This window comes from Hetaerina americana, unplaced genomic scaffold (assembly GCF_022747635.1).
Source record: "Hetaerina americana unplaced genomic scaffold, ioHetAmer1.1.p SCAF_6, whole genome shotgun sequence".
Taxonomy (NCBI): Eukaryota; Metazoa; Arthropoda; class Insecta; order Odonata; family Calopterygidae; genus Hetaerina; species Hetaerina americana.
In genome coordinates this window covers 38,028,998-38,054,348 of record NW_027287205.1, presented here as the reverse complement: position 1 = coordinate 38,054,348, position 25,351 = coordinate 38,028,998, and the positions used below count along the sequence as shown (strand labels likewise).

General features: G+C 40.9%; 1 protein-coding gene across 2 annotated transcripts in view; it reads right to left on the bottom strand.

Moving 5' to 3' along the window:
• The window catches only part of LOC139695255 (uncharacterized), a 242,747-nt gene that overhangs the window by 55,598 nt on the left and 161,798 nt on the right, over positions 1 to 25,351 (bottom strand). For both annotated transcript variants that reach the window (XM_071593948.1, XM_071593947.1), the window contains exon 2: positions 1,204 to 1,341. In XM_071593948.1, the coding sequence (XP_071450049.1) occupies positions 1,204 to 1,333 (130 nt within the window). In that variant the 5' untranslated portion in view covers positions 1,334 to 1,341. The remainder of the gene's footprint in view (positions 1 to 1,203; positions 1,342 to 25,351) is intronic.

Genomic DNA, 25,351 nt, shown 5'->3' with positions numbered 1-25,351 from the left:
CACACACACACACACACACACACACACACACATGTGTGTGTGTGTGTGTACGAAGAAAACTCACACGAATTCCGAATTTTCAATGGCGCTACCATATTTCTCAAGGGAGAAAAGGAACTCTCTCTCGAGTAATAATCCTATATATAGAAATATAGACATACTAATATGTATGTCTATATTTATATACATATGTATATAGACATACATATGTATAAATAAATAAGTATATATATATATACTTATTTATTTATACATATGTATATTTTTCATTAGTTTACAATTCATTTCTTTGTACTAAAGTAACTAATTATATATTCCTAATTAAGAGAAAAGTAACTGTAATACATTAGTTCTGATGATAGCTTAATACACCAACAGAAGTAAGAGTGTACCATAGATAAGAATGTTAATAATGTACAATAAAAAGATAGTTAAGTTGGTACCATAGATAAAATTTTGATTATATTCAATTCCGTTATTACATAAAGCATATGATCAAAAAGCACTGTAAAGTAATACTTATTGGAGATAAATTATTTCTAATTTTCCTGATATATGACATAACTAACCGCATCAACATAAAGACAGCACAGTAATCATAACTTGAAAAAAGTGTAAAAAAAAGAGAAATTTTTACTTTAAATGTAATTTACAAATTGAAATGTAACCACGTCACATTTCCTTCTCGAGCATCAAACGGATCGTATTCGTTTTTATTCTGTCGTATTATTTTTTTGAAGGCCATTATCGGCTAGTTCATGGAAAACAGTAAACTTTAAAAAAGGAATAACGGCACCCTTTTCCTCTACCCTAACGTATTTGCAGTTAGTAAATATTGGATTAGTCAATGTATGCCCATCGCCTTAGCGATATCCGATATTCCAACATATTAACCACCCTCAAAAGCAAATGAAAGCATACGTAATTCAGTCAGTTTGAAACTTGCTTCTTTCCGGACGCTTATCAATGTGATTTAGAGTTGGACAGGTGGAGCAGAGGATGGAAAATATTGATTCGGTATGATACACGGAACAGCATGTGGATTTTTAAAATAGTTTATTGTCATGTGAAACATTATGGTATTTAGCGCCGTGGTAGGGGTTCCCTTGGAACTATTGAAATAAGACCCTGCTCGATAGACTACTGTTGGTAATAATAGCAAATATTATATGGGTGTAAGGGTTTTTTTCTGACAGACCCTACCTGTTTTCTGCGTCCCTCCTTTCCCAAGCCAGGTCACTCTCGGGTTGAGGGAATAAGTCGAGGGCCTCCTGGCAGTTGAATAGAATTCGTCCTCCCACACGAAATCTCCGTTGTTGGCAGCCCACGGCATTCCTAAGCCTTAAAAAAAAAGATTAAAAAAGAGGAGTTATACAAATGGATCCTCGCAACGTGCCGACTGTGCAAAGCCTAGGCCAGCCGACCTTGAGTTTTTTCGAAGCTGCCCATCGCGCCTTCTCGAGAATGTCACATATCTGCTTATTCCTTACTCAAATACGAGTGAACAATTATTGGAAGTTGTCAAAAGGATTTACGGTAGGTTTTTGATGCACCCAAGGATGGACCCATTTACTAAGTTCATGCAATCCTAAATCCCAAACTAACAGCACAAAATATCCTTTACACCCAAACTACATTTAACAATATCTCAATAAATCAAGGGTCAATTAACTCTTAGGTATATTTATCGTACTGTTTTCTTAGTTTGATTTTACAGAATTGAATGACTGCTCTTTTAATCTGTATTCCCCTGGTTATTATTTGTATCAGTAGTAGTCTACCGGCTTAAGGTAGGTTTTTGATGGACCCTAAGACAACTCTACTATACTCCTAAGCCCTTAAAAATACAGCATAAAATATCGTTTGATCGATAATTTGTTTCTTATCTCCTAATGCTTCCTACCTCCCTAAATTCCATACAAAATGCACATTCTTTTTCTCCCACCCGCCTTACTTTTCCAGCTTTCTTCCCTCTGTCACCCTTCTTCAATATTAAATTGCCTCTCAGTATCTCCTGCTTCCTCCGAATTTCTCCCAGTAGCCATCTCTCTTCCCCTATCATGCCTAGGACTCCATAGTTTGTTCTCCCTTCCATCCATTTTATTTTATTCATTCTTCTTAACATTCACATATCATAAACCTCGAATTTACGCCTATCCTCTTTTCTCGAAGACCGCGTTGCCTTTCTATACAAAATCACGCGCTGCACTTGTCTTAAAGTTTTCATTAGTCAAAATTATGTAGCTTAGATTTTGCTGATTAACAATGATATCGCAGGTGGAAAAAAACATTAAAATATATTGTATGCTTTAACTTTAAATTTACTTTATATTCGTGAAGGGATTATAACTGTGGTCCATATCTGATGAACGTCAAACGATTTTAAAATGTCAAAAATCGACAAGACCTGATGCGTTTAAGTAGAGGCTCCTCACGCTTCTCCCTTTGCCAAAATGAATTATCTTCCGATTTAGTTTGTATGTTTTTTCCCAGGGAACAATCAAGTGATCTGGTCACCAAATAACCATAAGTGCGTATATTAACTAATTCAAAAGACCACCACATAACAAAAACAATTGAATTTTCTTTCATAAAAGTCAGGAACTTAACGGTAATGCTTCCCTGAACATGCATAAAAAGTTAACACTCAAAGATTATATTTGAATCAATCCAAATATTATATGGATTAACTTGGAGTATTATTTAGTATTAATGTTTTATAAATATTGTGCTATCAATTTTTATTCAAACTATCCTACGAGTACAGCATTATTTTTTGTATTATTTAAAATTACCAGAGTACCAGCAATGATTTTACAACGATCGTTTGCGGTCGAGGACTCATGTAATTTATCACGTTTTCTGCTACGAAAACAAGCGATTAATCGATAATGATATTTGTGAGATACCTGCGTTCTGTCACACGACAATCCTCGCATGGGATAACTAAGGAAATTCACTCTCGATTATTCTCCCTCTGTCAAATAAAACGCGTAAAACAGATGCCTAATCATAGCTCACAGAAGCCATTCCCTCACTCATCACATCTCGGGCGTTTTATATCACGCAGCCGTTCTCGCCCCTATATACGAAACAGCGATGCCCCTAACCCCTATCTATCCCCACCGATCGATCGGACGGACCATTCCGTTGAAAACGGCAACACTTTCCTCCCCCCTCCCGAAAATAATCCCGCACCAAAATTTTTACGACTCCACAAATGGATCTGGTGATTTCGTCAAAAAAAAAGAAAAAGATATTCGCGCTTTACTTCAACCGTCGGAGGAAAAAGGCTTTGAAAACATCACTGTTTCTCTCCATTGAATAAGGCTCGCCGTACTCTCTCACGGCTTATTTTTATTAATGCGCATTGCGACCAGTTTAACTCTCATAAGGTATCATCTGGCAACTTTTTGAAGCTTCGAGAATATAAAGGAGAGAATTTGGAATGGAAAGGAACGTTATTCCCACCTTTTTCCTCGCATTACCATATATCTGAATTATAGCTCAGAAAGGTTGATATATGATTACCCATTAAGGTGAAAACAGGTCTCAATGTGTGTGATAAAAAAATAGAAGAAAAAAACGAATTTCAGCGAATATCCGTCATATAAATTTAATATGGAGCGTAGTGCTTAATGGATCCGGGACATGGTCTTTGAGGCGAAAAGGTGAACGTAGATTTAGATGTTTTAGAGATGTGTCTGTGGAGTTGAGAATGGAGAAATTAGTTCGGACAGAGAGGAAGACAAATGCTGAAGTTTTAAATATGGTGGACGAGGAGAGAGAGTTGAAAATTTGGGGAAATCTGAAAAAGGTCGTTAAATTTGGATTGAGAATATATTGAAAGTTAGTGAGGTGCTGATAAGGCCGTGAAAGGAGGGTGGGAGTTAAGTAAAAGCTTTAGTGGAAGGAAAATGATTTGCTTTTTAAAATGTAGAAAGTCAGGCGGAAGTTACAACGAGATGAAGAAGGAAATAATGCAGGAGGGAAGAAAGTAAATTATCATTAAAGAAGAAAGTATCGTTCGAAACCGTCAAAAACCTGTAATAGGTAGACTACCTTGAATAAATCCGTCATGGCCACCACAAGTTATGCTTTAAACACACACACACACACATAGTATACATATATGTAGTATGTATGTGTGTATATGTATATATATATATATATATATATATATATATATATATATATATATATATATATATATATATATCCCGCCAAACGGCAAACAAATACTCATTTATATAGAAACACATATAAGGAAATGGGATAGGAACACAAATAAAGGACAAACACAGGAGAGGTGGGGAAGGCGGAATCCAGCAGATCACGAATGCAAAAATATTTCTTAGACCGGGATATTTATTTTATTTATGTATATATATATATATATATATATATATATATATATATATAGTACCATAGACCGTAACAAACAATATAGAAACACAAAAAAAGATCACTCACACGTTATTTCTTGATCATTTCGATGGAATTCTGCTCCGTTTTCATCGGAAGATAGAGAAGAAAAGAAATGACTGTCATTACTTCTCTATCTTCCGATGGAGACGGAGCAGAATTCCGTCGAAATGATCAAGAAATAACGTGTGAGTGATCTTTTTTTGTGTTTCTATATTGCTTGTTACTGTCTAATGTACTATTCGGCACTTCCGTGTTACGTCGACGAAATCATCGTTAAAAATGCAATTCTAGGGTTTACAATTATACAGCTGTAAATCTTGAAGAATGGTGAAAGAAGATTGAAGCGATGAAAATGCAGAGCAGCAGAAAAAGGATGAAAATAAAATCAATGGGCAAAGAGATAAATGAAAAATGTGAGGAGAGAATCCTTGATATGCTGTGCGGGAGTAAGAAAAGCAGGAAACCCTTACACCAGAGAGGAGAATTAATTAGATTAATTAAGTTACACGGGGTATACGAGAAAAAAGATCATAGGGAAATAAAGATTACATAAATTAGAAGAGATGAAGAAGAAGGTGAAGGATTAATTAATATCAAGATAGATATTAGTGTAAGGAAACATGTAAAAATAACTAAAAAGACTAAAAGGTTTTAAAGTTAATAAGAAGCAGCTCGAAAATAATCCTCTGCTTGATAAACTTTGATAATGACTTACTGTTTTAAGAGGCACTTAAATTTCAACGGCTTATGGCCCGCTTTATATCGATTTCACCCGTCGACGTGTATATGCCGATAAATTGCCGCAGTAGGGCGTCAATTAGAATTAATACGGATGTAACAATGGGCTTTCTTTCTGCTCAAATGCAAATCATAAGCAAAGCGCTATTGAAATTCCATGTGTGGTGCAAAAATGCGCGTAATAAATCATGGCGACATCTTTATTTGAACGCCAACGTATTTTTTACCATGACCATGGAATGAATTTAAAAAAAATAACACTCGCAAATATTACTAAAAAAATAATTCGGCGCTTGATGCATATGAAAAATCATTAAGTACGTGTGCATGAATAATGTGGAAACTGGTTTTTTTTAATACACGAAAAAATAAGAGTATTCAAAGCGACATTCGCCATCACGTTTTCCTTGGAATCAAGAATTGCTGACTTCGCGCAATCATACCCAACACCTGGAATTCCAGTTTATTCGAATGGAAGGGAAAATTGAGAGGCATGTAGGGGAACCTAACTAGTATTCGGGTGTAAACTTGTGTCCCGAGTTCTTGGAAACGAATAATTGTGGACATAGGTGACGGAGTTGATCAGATAAAAGGAAATTTCAGACATCAATTACCTCGACTGGAAAAACTAAATATAGAGGAAATGTATGGGCAACAGCATCCAACATTAAATGTAGTATCCAAAATATTTTAGCAAACGTGATAAAAGTAATGTGAAAAAATATCCAGAAAAAGTTACTGAAATTAATTTTAACAAAGTTGTGTAAAATGTACCGTATTATATCGAAACGCTTTCAACTATGAGTTAAAGGAAGACTTGTACGAATGAGGCCTATTTGAGTGCTATGAACTATGAGAATATATGAGAATTATATAATAATTAGCCCGATAAATTTTCATTATGTGTATCTCGATTCACGAAACTTCGCTGGGTTTCGAAGCCAAACACTTCCCTTTTGAATCAAATATGGCCTCTAGCTGGTTTGAAATAACACATCCTTATTTCATCTGAATGTAACCTTACCGTTCATTAAATAATAAATAACAACGCTGCGGTGAAATCCCGACCGAAAGGATCCCAAATGTGAACGTTTTCCCAAGTTCTACTCACGTGAGTGCAAGGGCTTTTAATTATTTAAATGCTCCAAGGCTCTCGGGTCTACTACACGTTTATTCTGGGGACCCAGGTGAAAACGCTATGATGCGTTCAGCCGAAAATGTACACTCCTGTGTATTCGTTCGAAACCATATGTTAGCCTAACTACTTTCAGCGCCATTTTCATTTTAGAGATACTATAGCTCCGGGAAGATAACAGCGAGGTAAACATGGTATTACTTGTAAACTCAAAGTGGACGCATCTACGGTTGTGAAACAATGGGAAACGATAGTCGTTTAGGAAACCGAGAATTGGAAATATTTGAGTCTACCGTTTTGATACGAGTAAATAGTAGGTGGGGGAATTTATAGCTGAGACAGTGGGAGTATGAGCCAATCGTTCTTGTGGATTTTTGGAAAGTCATACAGCCAAGGAAGAGTGGGCTTGGAAACACGGTCCTCGTTTTCCACTGGTATTCCTCATCTGCAAAATTTATAATATGACACCAAATCTCACCTTGATGTTGGATTTTCATTTACAGCACTAAACGATTTTTTAAGCGCTGAAATTTTCAAATTATCATTAGCATAATATCTATCTGTGGTATTTGAACGGGAGATTGCGTCAATCTGTGTTATTTCTCATTCCAAAAAGGGAAATTCAGCTCTAAGTGAGGACTTAAAGAACAATAAGTTTGATTTCGCATACAGCTAAAGTGGTAATTACGAACATCAATAATAGGAAGGGGAGGAAGGCAAATGTTTACTTAAGGGATAAGAATCAATGTAATCCAAATATAGACCCACGGATCTCAGGGTAAATTGACTATCCTCGATAGCTCAAGTGGTTAAGAGCATCCGCCCGGCAAGTGGAAAGATCCGGTGTTCGAGTCCCGGTTGAGGAAATATTTTTACTCTTGTGATCCGTTCGATTCCGCCTTCCCCACCTCTATTGTGTTCGTCCTTTATGTGTGTTCCTATCCCTTTTCCTTATATCTGTTTCTGTATATATGAGTATTTATTCGCCATTTGGCGGGATTTCGTGTTTGAATGTGTATTTGGCCAATGTGGCTCATCTCTTTCTTCTGGCTATGCGTGCCACGAAACGCACTGTTCCTTTCCTGTATGATGTTGTATGAATTCTAACCCACTGTCCTTTCCTTTCCTTGTGTATTGTCTATTTCTCCTTTGGTGGGTGAAACAGCCCCCTGACGCCATCTCTTGGCTGAAAGAATCGGGGCGCTTGGCGACATATTAAACCCACGGATCTCAGGGTAAATTGACTATCCTCGATAGCTGCCTCGATAGCAGGACGTGCCTGTGTTCACCGAGTGTCTAAAATTCGCCGGCGTCCGAGGCTTCGGCCGCCGGGGTTTGGAGAGCGGCACTGCCGGAGTCTCTCGGAAATCGAGGTTCCGATCGTGTTTTGTTTCGAGCGGCGGTTGACCGCCTAGAAGCGTGCAGTTTGACTCTCGACTTCTTCCGCCGCGAAGGCCGTACTTTTGTTTTGTTTACTGGATCAAGACTGACCTTGACTCCTGGTGTAGAGCTTAGGCTCCTTTTTATTTGCTACCGCCGGGTGCGTGTGGCGGGGAGGGAGCGTTCGTGAGTGTTTTTTTTTCTTTCTTTCCTTCTTGGAGTGCTTTCAGTGCGCTCTTCTTCTTTTCTTGGCGCTGGCGTGCTCCATTTGATTTCTTTCAAAATGGTCGTACGTCGCGTAAACACGCTCGCCTTGCAAGTTGATGAAAAGGCGAAGCCCCCTACTCCGTTGGAGGTCCACCTCTTTACACTAGAGTCGCTGGGCCTCACACCCGAAGAGATTGTGGCGATCCAATTTGGATATAACCGCCATTTGGTATTCCTGAAGTTGGCAACTGAAGCTACTATGAAGAGGATTCTGGATAATATCCCACGAAAACTACCGTTTCCATCCAAAATTGATCCGAGGACGACGATTACCAGTGACGAGACCTCCGGTAGCCCTTGTAATGTCAGGGTTCTATGTCTCCCCGTGGAGACCCCATTGGAAGATATAACAGGCGAGCTTCAACGTTTTGGAAAAATCCATCGCTCGTGGGAGAACAGGTGGGAGGGCGACAAATTGGCACGCGTGTTGACAGGTACGAGAGTGGTGCGGATGACGGTCGAAAGAAATATCCCCTCGTACCTCCACATCGGCGGCAACCGGGCCATCATCATCTACGAGGGTCAGCGCCGCACCTGCGCCCGTTGCAACCAAGAAGGCCACGAGCGCAAGACCTGCCCTCGGAACCAGGGAGGGAAGAGCTATGCGGAGGCAATGTTTTTGGCCTCCAATCCGAACACCGCCGAAGAGATAGATGAGCCCGAGATGGCTGTGGAGGAGAGGGCGCGGTCCCTGATACTTATCGAGGGTGCGCCCCCAGCTGTTCCCGCCGAACCCCCGCATCCCCCTCCACTCGGAGGGAAATTTCAGAGGGAACGAAAGTCGTCAACGGAAGAAAGGGATCCGAAGAAGAAGAGGACGGACGACACTGCACTGCTGATTTCGAGCATTGATCAAGCTGCGGTCCCTACCAGCTCGGATACACACTCACGACCACCAGCCCCTATCTCCGTGACCCCGTCAAAAGAGGACAGATCATCCTGCGTCCTTCCTTTCTCTGGCCACGCCAACGATGCGTTCTTCCCGCAATCCTTGCTTCACGGGCTTCCAACTCCCCGAGAATCACGGGTGACAGCGGGGGAGGATGTATCCGATTACGACTGTCCCCCTTCCTCAACGGCGGGCCCCTCGATTACGGTGTCACGGAAAATCAAGAAAGTATCACCGGCCGCGGAAGTTGACACATGTACGAGCAAAACCTTGTCGACGTCAACAATCCCAGACATTCCATCCTCATTCTCCTTTGAGGACAGCCAAGGTGTCGACGATCTTCCCAGGGCTCCTCTAGAGGCGGACCAATTCGACCGATCTCCTCTAATTTCTCCCGATGGGGCCCCTTCGGCAGAAGACCACCAGTCCGCCACCCCGCCCCCCCCTGAGGCCACCTCCTGGGCTGGGACGGCCCACAGCTCTGCTCGCTCGAACAGGGCCCCCCGTGGAATGCCGCCGAGTAACCAGCTCTTCGTAGAGACCACGGCTGGGTCTTCCTCTTCGGACGAGGTCGGAAGGGAGGTATGCGGTGACAACTCGAGACCTCGATCGTCGACCCGTCGGACGAAGCGTCCCGGGAAGCGGCGAAGCACTCGTCGCCCGGGTTCGAGCCGCGACCGAAGCGACGTAAGCCATGACCAGGACTCTGGTAAGTGATGTCCGGTGCCCATAGCTGTCCTCTCATTCCACCAATGAATATTATTTCGCTTAATATTGCTGGCGTTTATAGCGCTTTAAAAATTGCAGTCCTCCAACGTTTTTTCCGCGACCTTAGGGCTGATGTAATCCTCCTTCAAGAGGTAAAGGAGGACATAGTCTGGGATGCGAACATCTTTCAGGCTATCGGCAATTTCGCCGAAAGTCATTCTGGCACCACCACCCTAGTCCGAAATGGCATTCCGTTCTCTCATGTTCGCCGCCACCCCTCGGGCCGAATAACGTCCGTTATCGTGAATGGTATCCATATCACAAACCTTTACGCTCCCTCCGGTGAGCGCGCGAGGGCAGAGCGCGAAACATATTTCAATGAACTTCTCCTCCCCTACCTGTATTCCTTCTCGGGGAAGGCCATATTGGGCGGAGATTTTAACACTATCTACCGCCGAGAGGATAGTGCCTCGAACAGGGATAACGTGACATACTATCCAAGCCGGGCGCTCTCACTGATGCTCGACTCCATTGGAGCGATTGACGCAGTGCGTTCTTATTGCGCCGGTCCCGCCCCCTTCACGCGATCAGGGCCTAACTCTCGGACGCGGATTGACTACCTCTTCGTCTCGACATCCCTAAAGAATGATGTCCAGACAGTGGACACCCTCCCGGTGTCCTTCTCTGATCACTGCGCAGTGATCATGAGAGTTACGTGCCCGGACACAACCCCGGGCGCGCACGTCCACCGCTGCGGCTCCGTGTGGCGCATGGACCTCCGCGTGTTGGAGGACGCGACTCGTCGTGATTCTATCCGCACCCGGGTGTGTGCACTGATCGCGGCACTCCGCCCCGGTGCAAACCTCGCTCTATGGTGGGACGAGGTTTTCAAACCCCGCATTGTCACCCACATCAAAAGGCAAACTTTCGAGTGGCGTAGGGAAAAGAACTACACCATCTCCTTCTACCGCCGAGCGCTGGAAGAGCTCCTGCGTAAGGATGTGGCGCCGGAGGGTTTCCACGCCCAAGTGTCGTCCCTAAAAAAAATTATCCTTGGCCACGAGCTCCAAAAATACGCTCCCCAACAGTGGCAAAAAGAACTGGACACGGATAAAGGGGGCCCCCTAACGCTATCTGAGCTTCGGCGCTGGATGAAATCCAACTCTGGCTCCGATATAGACAGAATCCCTGTCAGAGAATCTGCCGCCGGTGACACCAACCTCCTTAAGGAAGCGGGCCGGCACTTTCAAAACACCTTTAACAGGTATCCTCCATGGAAGGAGGGAGACGCACCCCCTCTCCCCCCTCTCCCTACGCTTCCCACAGATCAAAAAGACGATTTTTGTCGAGACATAAGTTCAGACGAACTGGACTGCGTCTCCTCCATGTTCCCGAAGGGCAAAGCACCCGGCTTGGACGGCCTACCCTTTGAATTTTATCTAGCGTACTGGGATGTTTTAAAACCTATTTTAACCCACCTTTTTAACTGCATTTTAGCTAGCGGCTCTCTGACTGCAAGTCAGAGGACCGCCGTGATAACGCTTATACCAAAGAAGACGCGGCCAAAGTCGTTCAACGACTTCAGGCCAATCGCCCTTTTAAACGCAGACTATAAAATATTGGCGCACGTCCTACGATGTAGAATGACGGCTGCTGCCGACATCGTCCTCTCTCCATCCCAGTACGCCGTGTCGAAAACGCGAAACATTTTCGATGCAGCACTTTTAATTCGCGACATCATTTTTTCCGCCCCCTTGTATGGCGATCGTTTTTTATCACTGGTGGCTATCGATCTTGAGAAAGCATTTGACCTGGTCCGGATCGAATGGATTCTCACCGTGCTCAAGAAGATGGCCTTCCCCGAGTACTTCATTCGTGCCGTATCAACGATGTATAACGGAACATACTCTATAATTAGGATAAACAATGCCACATCGCCGCCCATCCCCGTCAGTAACTCCGTTCGGCAGGGCTGCCCACTGTCAATGCTGCTGTTCGCCCTTGCCTTAGACCCCATACTCAGACGACTACAGAGCAGTGGAATCGGGGTACGTCGTCACGGCGCCGTCTGCCTGGGCGTCGCATACGCTGACGACATAACGCTCTTCGTAGACGACCCGTCCCACATGGCCCTAGCCCACGACATATTAACGTCATACGAGCAGGGTGGTATCTTCCTCAATAACCGGAAATCCGGGTTTTTGCTGCTGAAGGGCGACCGGCCCTCGACCTCCATCGGTTGGTCAGAAGCGCCCTCGCTCAAAATCTTGGGGTTCTGGTGGGAGAGGGAGTTGGCTCCCACGATTGAGCGAAACTGGGGAATTATTGACCATCATGTAAAATGGAGTGTTGGAAAGCTTTCACTCCCTTCCCTCCCGATCGTGACCCGCGTCCGCCTCCTCAACCAGATTGTCTTCCCAAGGATATGGTATGTGGCCCATCTATGGCCCTTACCCACTAAATACAACGCATACTTTATTAGAGTGTCCAACCAAATGATCTGGAATGGCTACGTAAAGAAAGTGTCCCGAAACCAGCTCTATGGCCCGTTTGAGCAGGGTGGTCTCAATTTAACCGATACAGCTCTAAAGGCGAAGGTTGTCTATGCGAAGCTTAGCCTGCGCATCCTCGGCGGTGACGACGCGTGGCGCAAGGCACTCCTCAAGGACGCGTGGCAGGAACTCGCGCGCGACGTATGCCACCGGAGGGCATTTGATGAAACGAAAAAAGTCGCTTCTCTCCTGCGAGATGGAGAAGCAATTCGAGTGAAGACCCTGTATGTCAGAGCGCTTACCGAGCAGCAACAAAATATATCGAAAAGAACGATTTCTTGGAAAAACTGGGCGACCAGCAGGGCGAACGATGAGGCACGTAGTGGAATGTTTAACCTAATCGCGAACACAGTCATGACGAGGGAAGTGAGGCACCACCTTCGGCTAGCCGATTCGCCCCTTTGTCCGTCATGCGGTCGAATAGACAACGTCGCGCATCTCATCCTTGGATGCAACGATAAAATCAGAGAATGGGAAGCTCTAAAAAAGATCTATAAAACCTGGGACGTGTTCGGTGGTGGTGCCATTACCGACATGAATCTGATCACCTTGAACTTTCGGCTCTTTCCGAGCTTTAAATCCTTCATAATGACCACCCTAATCGTGGAATTCACACAGATGAGAACCGCGAATAAACACTCCGCTAAAGGCATGCAAGCATTGGTGGAACGGATGTGGCTGCCCCAGGTACCGGACACACTTCGTCCGTGGTTAAAAAGTTGTTTTTCTGAATAACTGTGCTTCAAAGCTATCAATAATCCCAACCAAATCTAATGTTCCGTTGCTAATCCAAATATTTCCTTCTATATTTTGTGAACCCTGCCTTTATTATTTCCTTCAACAGTATTGTTCATGGTCACAATTGTTTAATGCAATGTATATGAATTTATGTCTATGTAAGTGTGTAACCATAGTAGGAAAAAAATACTCTGTAACCATAATCTGTAAGCTGACAATGTGTACAATGTAAACACTAGCAGTGTAACATACTAGACCGAATAAAACTAAATTGAACCATAGCTCAAGCGGTTAAGAGCATCCGCCCGGCAAGTGGAAAGATCCGGTGTTCGAGTCCCGGTTGAGGAAATATTTTTACTCTTGTGATCCGTTCGATTCCGCCTTCCCCACCTCTATTGTGTTCGTCCTTTATGTGTGTTCCTATCCCTTTTCCTTATATCTGTTTCTGTATATATGAGTATTTATTCGCCGTTTGGCGGGATTTCGTGTTTGAATGTGTATTTGGCCAATGTGGCTCATCTCTTTCTTCTGGCTATGCGTGCCACGAAACGCACTGTTCCTTTCCTGTATGATGTTGTATGAATTCTAACCCACTGTCCTTTCCTTTCCTTGTGTATTGTCTATTTCTCCTTTGGTGGGTGAAACAGCCCCCTGACGCCATCTCTTGGCTGAAAGAATCGGGGCGCTTGGCGACATATTAAACCCACGGATCTCAGGGTAAATTGACTATCCTCGATAGCTCAAGCGGTTAAGAGCATCCGCCCGGCAAGTGGAAAGATCCGGTGTTCGAGTCCCGGTTGAGGAAATATTTTTACTCTTGTGATCCGTTCGATTCCGCCTTCCCCACCTCTATTGTGTTCGTCCTTTATGTGTGTTCCTATCCCTTTTCCTTATATCTGTTTCTGTATATATGAGTATTTATTCGCCGTTTGGCGGGATTTCGTGTTTGAATGTGTATTTGGCCAATGTGGCTCATCTCTTTCTTCTGGCTATGCGTGCCACGAAACGCACTGTTCCTTTCCTGTATGATGTTGTATGAATTCTAACCCACTGTCCTTTCCTTTCCTTGTGTATTGTCTATTTCTCCTTTGGTGGGTGAAACAGCCCCCTGACGCCATCTCTTGGCTGAAAGAATCGGGGCGCTTGGCGACATATTAGACCCACGGATCTCAGGGTAAATTGACTATCCTCGATAGCTCAAGTGGTTAAGAGCATCCGCCCGGCAAGTGGAAAGATCCGGTGTTCGAGTCCCGGTTGAGGAAATATTTTTACTCTTGTGATCCGTTCGATTCCGCCTTCCCCACCTCTATTGTGTTCGTCCTTTATGTGTGTTCCTATCCCTTTTCCTTATATCTGTTTCTGTATATATGAGTATATATATATATATATATATATATATATATATATATATATATATATATATATATATATATATATATATATACACACAAATATATATATATACATATATATAATATATATAAGGATTGTAGTAGCTTGGAATCTTACTGGACTGATTACGTTTTAATTAATGACAATTTTGTGAGAACAAACTAATCTCATGATATATAATGTATGAATTCAATGACGTGGCCCGTCAGTTTCCGTTGATGAGATAATTGAAAACAAATTAGATTTTATCCAGACACGTCACGATAATTTCATTTCAGCCTAAAGCGGTGAAAGAATGTCGGGAGTTATACAAGTATGTCTAAAATATCAGAACATCGGGGGTGTCATAAACAGTTCTAGACTTACTTAGTGAAGCGGGAAGGGTTTGAATAAATACAAAATATCACATTTTTGAAATTAAAATTACTATGACGACGTATCATTCGGTGGATTACTCTCTTTATTTTACTCTACCGGTACACGCTCAAGTTTAGTTCAAGTACGAGAATGCCATTTAAAAAAATTCAATTCCAATAAAAAATATTATTCGATTTTTCAAGAAACAAGCAATCGTTACAGGATAAAATTTTAATATTCACGTATTCTATTCCTGTGTAGTCTCCGGAAACCTAGTGATATAAGATAAATGTAAGGAAATGACAAAAAAATCAATATTTCTCCATTCGTTAGTACTTTATAGTGGTGGTACATTCTAGTCATATATCACTAAGAAGAGATATAGCAAGTATTTCATCACCATTTTGAATTTCTGTTCACATATTTTGGTAACCCTGGGGACCCGGACCTGAAACGTGGAATACAAGAAAAGTGACCTTCCCGTGTTTCCCTCGTTGATTAAAGTCGTTGGCAAGATGCTCTGTGAAGGGAATCCTATCAAATTACTCAGGTAAGCGATGTGGTCGCCTGTTCATAAAAATGCCATTGGGGAGAAATCTTGTTTCGGGAATACGTTTTTTCGCTTGACATTTACGTATCCCATTTCGCTAACAGTGGGAAATCACTGAAACCATCGCAGAACCACTCTCAACCCCTATAGTAACGACTGTGAGATTGAAATTTCAAGATTGTGTTCAAAAGTTTCATTAAAAATTTTGCAAAATTGCAGGGTAAAATTTGATTCAGATGAAAATACTTTTAGGAAATACATTTTAAAAACTTTTCATATAAAAATTGAACGATCAATTTCCACACAATAATTTATTCATTAAGGACCATGATTATTTGCCATTATCTCATTAAATCACGATTTTTAATACCTTAAGGATGGATGTCATAGAGTATTGATGGCCGTAAAAATTAACTAAAAGACTAAAATTCCATGATTTTTTTTAGCAAATTTTACTGCATGATGCGTATGGTCATTTACTTATTTGCTCAGTATTATTAGCCGATTGATACAATAATAATTTATGACTGACTGAGATAACATTCTTGCATGCATGGCTGGTGCCCTAACATCATCTACCACGCGCCCCTGTGAGGGAGGCTTGCAGGTTATGGTGTGCAAGAGTAGATAAACGAAGCGATTTATTGAATAATTTTTCGCAGTCACAATTCGCGATTAAAACAGTACCGATTATCACGCGCCAGAATATGGACGACCAGATGGTGAAATGATACCGATTGCCAATGATCACCAAGACAACCTCCTGCCACACGCGTACGTGGCAACTTGTAGTTCCAGGGCGTGCGGCAAAAGCTCAAATCCATTAAGATTCAAAAGCCTCCACTCTACACTTATTCTTATTTCTTAAAAATAATATTAACGGCCCATTCCATGATTAGCTCCATATGAAAATCTACTCAAAAATTTCATTTCCTCTAAACTCATTGATAAAACGTTTTAAAGCATGGATGTCGTGCTTTAATGAGCTGATACTATGGTGATAATTGTATTTCACAACTATTCATTCATTTTAGGTATTCCATTCATTAGGTATTGAAGTCCCAATCGACCATTATTTCTAATCATCGTGCAAATTGTTCTAGATTGCCCTTTGTTGATACTTCCTTCATTTCTTCATGACTTCTGCCTGCCTTCATGCTGCCCAAAAAACCTTCTATCTCCCCTTATCTACCACCCTCCATGGAATTCTCCCTTATATCTTGAACTCCGACATGTCATATCCTTTCAATGCTTCCTCCAACCACTTCTCTGCCTTTTTCAGATTTCCCCTAGCGACTTCATCTCTACGCCCAACCCAATTTAAAACTTCGCTGTTCGTCCTACTCCTCTGTCAAACTTACTTTCCCTATGCTCTATCAAACCCACATAAAGCCCCAGCCTACGCTTATCTCCTTGGCTTCAAAGACACCATAATAATATATTATATTAAAACGAGTGGTTGACGGGCGATCAACAATATTGGAAAAGGATAAAAAAGATATGTACAGAAAACTTTCGACGATTTTAAACCCCAGCATGTAATAAGGTAATAAAATTGAAATAATTCCACACGATAGGATATAGATAATCGGATTGGTCCGGAGAAACTTTTTTAATAAAATATTTAAACTGTTTTGGCATTATTCTCCAAATTATAATATGATCAAAATAGTTCTGGTGTCGAATAACATCAGGTGATCCATTGACTTTATATTTCTCCAAAATTTCAATTTTAATTTCGTCCGTTTTTCTTCCTTTGGCTACGATAAACTAATTTTCAGGAAAAAAAGTCCCGAACGGAGTATTAGCTTTGATGGCATAAGCCCTTTTGCAAAATAAGAGTTCAAAAAACATAAAAATATGAATTTCCATGGCGTATCGTCAACCCGTCGGACGGACGGACGGAGTCACTTCATTTTTAATGAAATCAGTGATTCGATCGTGCAGTGAATAAGGCGGAAGCTATTCCAAGAGCAATATATTTTTTTATTTCGCTCTCTGCCACATAACTAATAAGTACTTGGAGGAAAATATTCTCCAGCAGAGAAATGAATGATACCGATTGATAATAGACGAGGATACGACAAAATGCATTGGAGTGGGTGTGATGTTCAATCGAGAGAAATGAAGATATGCATTTCCGATAAACTCGGTGAATGGCTGATTTGATCGAAAGAATTCTTGTTCGGGAGGGACAGTGCGAACGAGGATAGAAGTCGAAACTCCGTGAAATGAATCGGTCAAATCCCCAGGTGTCAGAGGCAGGATTTGAGTCAAAAAAAATATTTTCCAGCCTGGCACTCTACTTAATTATTCCTCCCATCAGCATAGAAAGGAGACGTATTCGTCGGAAAAAAATTGGTTGGGTAATAAAACCACCTGCTTTATATGAGCACTGTTTTTGCGTCTGTGGGATCGAGTTGGTTCGGTGTCAAATGGTGCAGGCTAACCATTTCTGGGCCCAGGTTCAATGGACAAGAGTGTCAGAAATTTTCAAATGCATCCCGACTTGGATGCAAAGTGGATAACCTTTCAATTTTGGATATGTCGTTAAAATGTATGGTCGTTTCAATAAGGGTAGGTTATTGTTGACACAGGTTTTCTCTCTAACCATTCCCCGACTCACCAAAAAATCGCCCACCTATCCCTAATGGCACAAATGAACTTAACCGTCGGTAACCTTCCCACGTGACTGCCCTAAAAAACGGGTCAGCACAAAGTTAAGGAAACCGTAATGGAATTTTTTAAAGAGAAAGAGAGAGAGAGGTGTTATTCCATTTGATTTAGGCCGAATCTGGAATACGCGGTAAGTATTTATTATTCATGGGGTAAATATTAGTCAAAAACTGGATAAGGTTGAAAGAAAATCAGCTGGGTTTACTGAAAATTTCGATGAGAAAAAAGTAAGCGTGACGGGTAAGTCGGATTAGGAGCCTCTTGATTCTCAAAGAGAGCATGCAGCAGTTAGACTTTAAAAAAGGTACAGGACACCAAAGCGTTCTTGCACAAAATTATAATATAAAATTATTAAATTTATATCATCATGAATATGTCAATTTTAAATGGTATATTTGAACTCCGGGATAAAATAAGAGACAGAGGCGTAGTCACAAACAGATTCAAGGACTCATTCTTCCTTAAAGGAATAACAAAATTACCACTTTCCACAGATTTATTTGTAACGTAAAACGCTTTTCAGTTAATCAAATCATCTTCAGAGACAATTCTCGTATCTGAATATGGTTCGATAAACTGAAACGCAGTGTACGTTACAAAATAAATCCGTGGAAAAGTGCAAATTTTGCCTTCCTCATAATGACGAACTTCCACTACATCTCGCCTGAATCTGTTGAATATACTCACTCTTCCCTCGAACGTTACGTAATCATAACAAAAACGAAACCAAAAAGCCATATCAAATTAAATTAACTCAAACAGTAAAAATGTTATGACTTGTTCAAACACAGAAATTATGCCATCGTGTATATAGGCATTTATGTGCTCGAGTATGTTTGCACACGGGCTTAATACTTATTCAAATGAATTCATGAGCTAAAATTTCTGTATGAATGACTGGTACATCCTCCGCCACTTGCCCTTTCGGCGAATTGTGAGTTATTGTTTAAATGTGGATAAGGACACTGGATTTTGTATTGTGTTAGGAATCACAAAATATTTATTTAGTATCTGTGTCCATCCAAAAACCTACCTTAACCGGTAGATTACCTAATAATAATAATAGTAATAAAAATAATAATTACTACTCCTCGCATTTGTATGTTATTCCGCGGAATAGCAATGTCTACTAGATGGCCGGAATCACTTCTTGTATGGGGGCGGTTGGGCTAAGAAACGATATTATATAAGTATGTAAACATTCAATGGCTTATCCCAAATGGATTGAATTATTAACGGCAATCTATACTTCAAGGTACACTGGTAGTGATGTTATGATAGCATGAATCCGTAAAATACCGTAACATACAAAATTAATGATTGGTTGAAGAGAACATTGTGTAACTTATCGCAAGTTCCTGCGTTAATGGCGTGCGGAGAAAAGTTACGTAAAACCCCTTAGTACGCAGTTTGTAAACAGATATTATGTAAATGTTCAGCTTTTGAGTATTCTAAGATGTTCTCATTAATTTTTAAACGTGTTCTTAAACTTATATTGTATCGTACTAGTTCTGAATCACTCATTTTTGAAACTATGCAAATTCAGCTGTTTTTTTCCTACAAATTACTTAATATCATTCATAGAAAGAAGAGTAGGTGTTGTTTTGATACGACTTTTACATAATGGTACCCATGATATCAGTTTGCCTTGAGAACTGAAGCATTAATTCAAAATTCTTCTTTCGGAAGTACTACTCTGTCATAAGAGCGCGCATAAAATATTAAACTTTCAATGACCGTTTCTATGAAAAATCACATCGTAAGACCCTGTTTTATCATCATTTGTTAGAGTGCACTCTCAAGCCACGAGAATAGATATTTTCATCAAAATGACGTACGCATAACTATCTAGGGGTGAGGGAATTTAAGCTGAATGAATGAAAACACTACCATAAACCTTTGATCTCGCATACTTTCCACCTCCCTTCACATCGTCCTACATGCCTATCCTCAACCTCCTCATACCATTCTAACGTCTACCACAATCTTCAACATTCCAAGTTCCATTCCACGCCACTTAACATTCCCAGAATCCACTTTTCCGGCTTCGTTTGAATTTCTACCCACAATCCTCCATCCCCCCCCCCTGCCAAGTACCTCCTGTATCGTCTTGCCTCAAACATTAAGTATTAATGCGGCACAATATTCTGATCCATATCAAATTTTTCACTAATCCTTTCTTGTTTATCCTTATTCAAGATCCCTTATGTCAAGTCTCTCTTTGCTTGCACGTAAATGCTTCTTAGGTTAATGCAAAACACACCACAATATAATCAAAATGTTATAGCTATACTCCCGGAAAACTCCATCCGTATGAGCTAAGAAGGAATGACGAGACTGCAAGGTAACAGATTAGAACAGGAAAAATTGCAACGAATCAATCGTAGGATTGATCGTCATTGGTTATCAATCGTAGGACGATTGAATGATGATAAAACAGGGTCTTACGATGTGATTTTTCATAGAAACGGTCATCGAAAGTTTAATATTTTATGCGCCCTCTTATGACATAGTGGTACTTTTGAAAGATGAATTTTGAATTAATGCTGCAGTTCTCTAGGCAAACTAATATCATGGGTGCCATTATGTAAAAGTCATATCAAAACAACAGCTACCCTTCTTTCTATGAATGATATTAAGTAATTTGTAGGAAAAAAACAGCTGAATTTGCATAGTTTCAAAAATGAGTGATTCAGAACTAGTACGATACAATATAAGTTTAAGAACACGTTTAAAAATTAATAAGAACATCTTAATACTCAAAAACTGAACATTTACAAAATATCTGTTTACAAACTGCGTACGAAGGGGTTTTCGATGAAGTGAATTTCGGTGATTTAAAATGAAACGCCGATTGCATCTGTAATATTTGATAATAGGCAGTATTGACCATGAAGCCGTGAGTCTACAAAGTATCTGAATAGTAAAATGTGTCCTTGTGGTTCCTCACCTGGAGATTAACGTTCGGGCATTGACCCCTACGCAGTCGTTTGGCAGAGACATCAAGCATCCTTTTCACTTCGCCAACCTCCCGTGTAACCAATGAGGAATTGGGAGATAAGGGGAGCAAACATCTCATTCTAGTCTCCCGCAGTGGCCTTATGGTTTTCGTAAAGTGCTCTCAGGAACGATGGAAAAAAATTCAATCCATTATTTTTGGAGAGCTTAAGTCATAAACCACTTCATCACGCTGAAAACGGCGAACTTTACACCAATATTTAAAAACGGAGACAAGGAGGAACCGAGAAATTATTGATCTATTTTTCTCACATTCATTTCGAGCAAGGTTATGGAACATATAGCTACCAGTTTGATAGTGAGACACCTCAATAATCAGGAGTTATAAATGAAAAATCAGCACAGTTTCCGAATGTGCAGATTCTGCGAGACACAACTTGCGATTTTTGCTCATGATATTCCTATGTCGGGAGAGAGCTATGTTCCAGTGGACGCGGTTTTTTCTAGATTTTGAAGATGGAGTTAGCTCCAATGAGGAAGTTACTTCAAGTATTCCCCAGGGAAGTGTTATCGGACCTCTTTTAGTATTCCTCCTTTACGTTAGTGACATTAACTCTGTAGTCACTAGTAAGATACGTTTATTTGCCAACGATTCAATTCAATTCATTTTTGGCCCGTTTGATAAGAATCGGGCAATTTATTGTTCCTATATTTTTTTGGGGTGCCTTATATTTAAACCCCCAATACAATTTCATTAATTTTTACAAAATATGAGTTACGCACCCTTCCTTTCCATTGATCTCCCCGTTCCCACTTTATCTTCCGTTGATAAATCTATCCAATATTTCCTAATTGGTTTCTCGTGCAGATAATTCCAAAATTGTTGGACGTTATACAGGTATCCAAGGATAGCTTCAAGTTTGCATCTTTCCTCGTCATAAATTGGGCAAATAAGGAATGCTGTCAGTGAAAATGATTTTTTTAAATCTTACGACTCTGCAATATTCTCCAGAGTATACGTCATATCCATCTTGTATAAAGAAAACATTGACAAAACTCGTTTGCACAAACAAATAAAAATCTGAATCAAAAACAGTAGTGAGGATGGTAAATTAATCGACTGTGATGGCATTCTATCTTGACTGTTAGCATGGAGTCGGGACCCCCAGGGCAAATATTTGCCGAGTTCAAGTCAGACTCTGCAACGCGCCTAAAAATGAATCCCCGAACTCGCAAATTTATACGTTTCGAACGAGATAGTTCCAAAATTAGCAACCGGCGCAGAACAATCCAGGAGGACTAATAAAATTGCTCTAGAAAAAAGAGGAATACCATATGTTTACAGGTAAACACTGATTCCTCATCTAAGCTAGACATTAAATCCTTTGGAAAATGATGCGAAGAAGCGTGGTAACAAACATGGTTGGAATCTTATATCAAGCGAAAGAAGATTGAGAGATAAGAGCCTCAATGGCTAAAGAAAAAAGAGAAATAATTTAACGAAAAGAAGAAAGTCAGAAAAGGGAACTATTAAGTAGAGAGGTAAAGAAAAAAATGCCCTTCGACTAATTTTTAACTGCCACTTTCATTTCACAAAACCTCACGTATTACCTAAATTGTTTGAAGGTAGCTGTTTTATATCACCAAAAATTAACAATAACTACCATTGTAACATTCTAAATGCATAAATTAATTATTATTAGCCCATTATAATTAAAAATATCCACTTAAATAATTCAAACGATGAGATCATCAAGGAGAAGAATAGCTACAAGTGATATTTTGCAACAACAATCCTAATAATAATTTTTTAAGATTGTTTGACAGGTAAGGGTCCGAACGACTGTTTTGTATTTAATTTTAATCGACAACTTGTACGTTCCTACTAAGTGGTACGGCAAGTTTAATTCACACCTTCTGAGCAATTGCCTTTTCCTCTCCCGAAGAGTTTTGTTAATGAAACTGATATTGTTCTCGAGAGAAATAATTCGGAATTGATCAGCAGCAGAATAAAATTATTCCCCCTAGACCAACATGCCACCGCTCACCACGCAAACATCAGAGAGATCAAGTATAAGGTTGGTGGGTGGAAAATCGGAATGGATAGCGAGTGACACTAAACATCGACATTTTAACTAAAATATTAACTGTAAAAAATTCCGTTTTTTATTCTACGCGAGACTACGTTACGGAAGTTAATCAAAAGAGAGTCGAAAATCGAATTCGATTCCAACCATAATTAATATCGTAAAGTGACCTCCACAGGTTATGGTGGGAGTAGAGGAGGTAGGTTGAAGGACATATCTCTCCGAGCGGAGAGGACTGGGCTCATCCCCGCCGCTTTCGATAACCGGGTGATTCGATGATCACGAGATAAACTCAACATAAAGGTCAGGCAAAGCGGCCTGGTTCCGTTCCAAGACAAGGTGGTAAAGACTGGGGAGGTGAAGGGAAGGGGGTGGTCCAAGGGTCTAATATGGCACCATGGAGGGTTGGAGCGGATCATGATGAAAAATCCCGAACGTAATCTCTCCACCCATTTTTAAAGGGGAAGTACGGGAGGGTCTCGTGAAGGAGAGGATCCCTTACCTGGCGCGCTCGGAGTCTGGCGAGGGATGTAAGTGGAACTGAGATGCCAGGGGGATTTTTTTTACCGGGTGTGGTAGGATTAGAGACATTCTAACCAACCCTTCCTTGTTTATTCCAGTAGCAACATACATGGTTATACAACACTACTATATGTTGATTGAGGGGATACCTGCTCACGCTTAAATTCCCCTTTTGTCGGGATGTGGGGAGGGGTAGAAATTTACAGGGACAAACATTAACCTACCGCTCAAGGTAGACTTTCGACTAAGCACCATCAACTTTTTAGCGCCGCCTAACTCAAGAGTTTAAACACTTTGCATTAAATTTAGCCACACATTTCAGAGTCACATACTTCCCAATCTCTTTCCATACGGTCCAAATTACCTAACCGTTTCTTCCTTCGCTAACTAAACTATTCTCCCTTCTATCAAACTCTTCAAAATTCCATTACCACTCAGTATACCCGGTATTCACTTTTCTTACATTCCTGGAATTTCACCCAAAATCCACTCTCTTACCCTACCATATCAAGTTTCTTCGTTTTATTTCCTCTCCTTCCATTTAATTTTTTCAATTCTCCTCCAAATTACACATATCCTCTTCCCTCATCGACCAAGTTTCTTAACCATACAAAACGACACTAATATTAAATATTTCCCAAATATTTTCATTCCATCTTTGCTCGAGTTCCTTGTCATCAACTCCTTCTCTTTGTTGAAAGCTTCTTTACCACACGAAACCGTTCTTCTGATAATCTTACTAATTTGAACATCATCGTACCAGAGAAATGAATTCCATATGCGTAAACAGATCTACTTTCTCTAATGCTTTAGTGTTTCATCTTCAATTTTAACGCTTAACTCTCACCCTCTCAATTTTTTCGAGAATTTCATCACCTTCGGTTTCTCATCGTTGATTCTCATACCATATCTGTTACATAGTTACTGCAACGTGCTCACCAATAATTTTAATCCCGACAGAGATGAAAGCGAGACCAATTGTTCCCAAGGGAGACGAAGAAAATTCGAATGGTTGAACAAGCTGCGCCGAGTCGTTCAAAACAAAAGGTTTGAGCTCTTCGTCAAGTCAAATTACGGGTTAAAGGTGAGAATGGAGAACCCGCTAGAGGATTGGGGGAATAAGGGTCGGGAGGGGCTTTAGGCAAGCACACCGTCCGACCTCATTTTGCCGATACACGAGTCGAGAGCTCCTTTGCGCATGCGCCTCGTACGGGACGAACGCCCACAGGAGTCAGCGCACCCCCCCCACTCCAAAACCGCCTACTTCCTCTCTCTCTCTACCCCCCCCCCCCCGCACGTAATACATCACCACCCCCGGAGCAAACGACATGTCCACACTTTATGCACAACGGGGTTAATTTGTCGACTAGGGTATACAGTTCGACCCTCCACACCTAAGTCATTCATTCGCCGGTGTTTCAATCCAAAGATGGCACTTGACTCCGTATATTATTTTTCCACTTACAATGCTAATTCCCTCATGGTCCTCATTGCTTTTTCAGTATCAAACACGTCTTTCATTGATCAGAGCAATCCCCGAGACACATCTCATCTTCCAATTCTATTTCTACGACTAAATTTTACAATGGGTGTCGACATGAGGGCGCCTGGCAGGGGTTGTTAAACCACCAACCAAGAGTGTAATTACTAAAATTTCAGCATTTGGTATATTCAGTATGTTTAAATTGTTTCGCGTGATGAATTGTCTGTCCTGTTATGGTCACGAGTTGTGAGAGTGAAAAATGATTCCTCACATTAATCGTGTTGACACTCAAATTTCCTTAAATTAATATCAACAGAATCGACTGACAATTAGTGGAAAATACAATTATTGGGTAACAATAACTTTGCATCCATTTCCAACGATATCTTTTCATGGCGCAATCCCAGCTTGAATAAAATGAGAACGTTCCCCAACATTCCCTTTAATGATCGCTGAGGTCTCCCCAACCAATGCATTGCGGTGCTGCAATT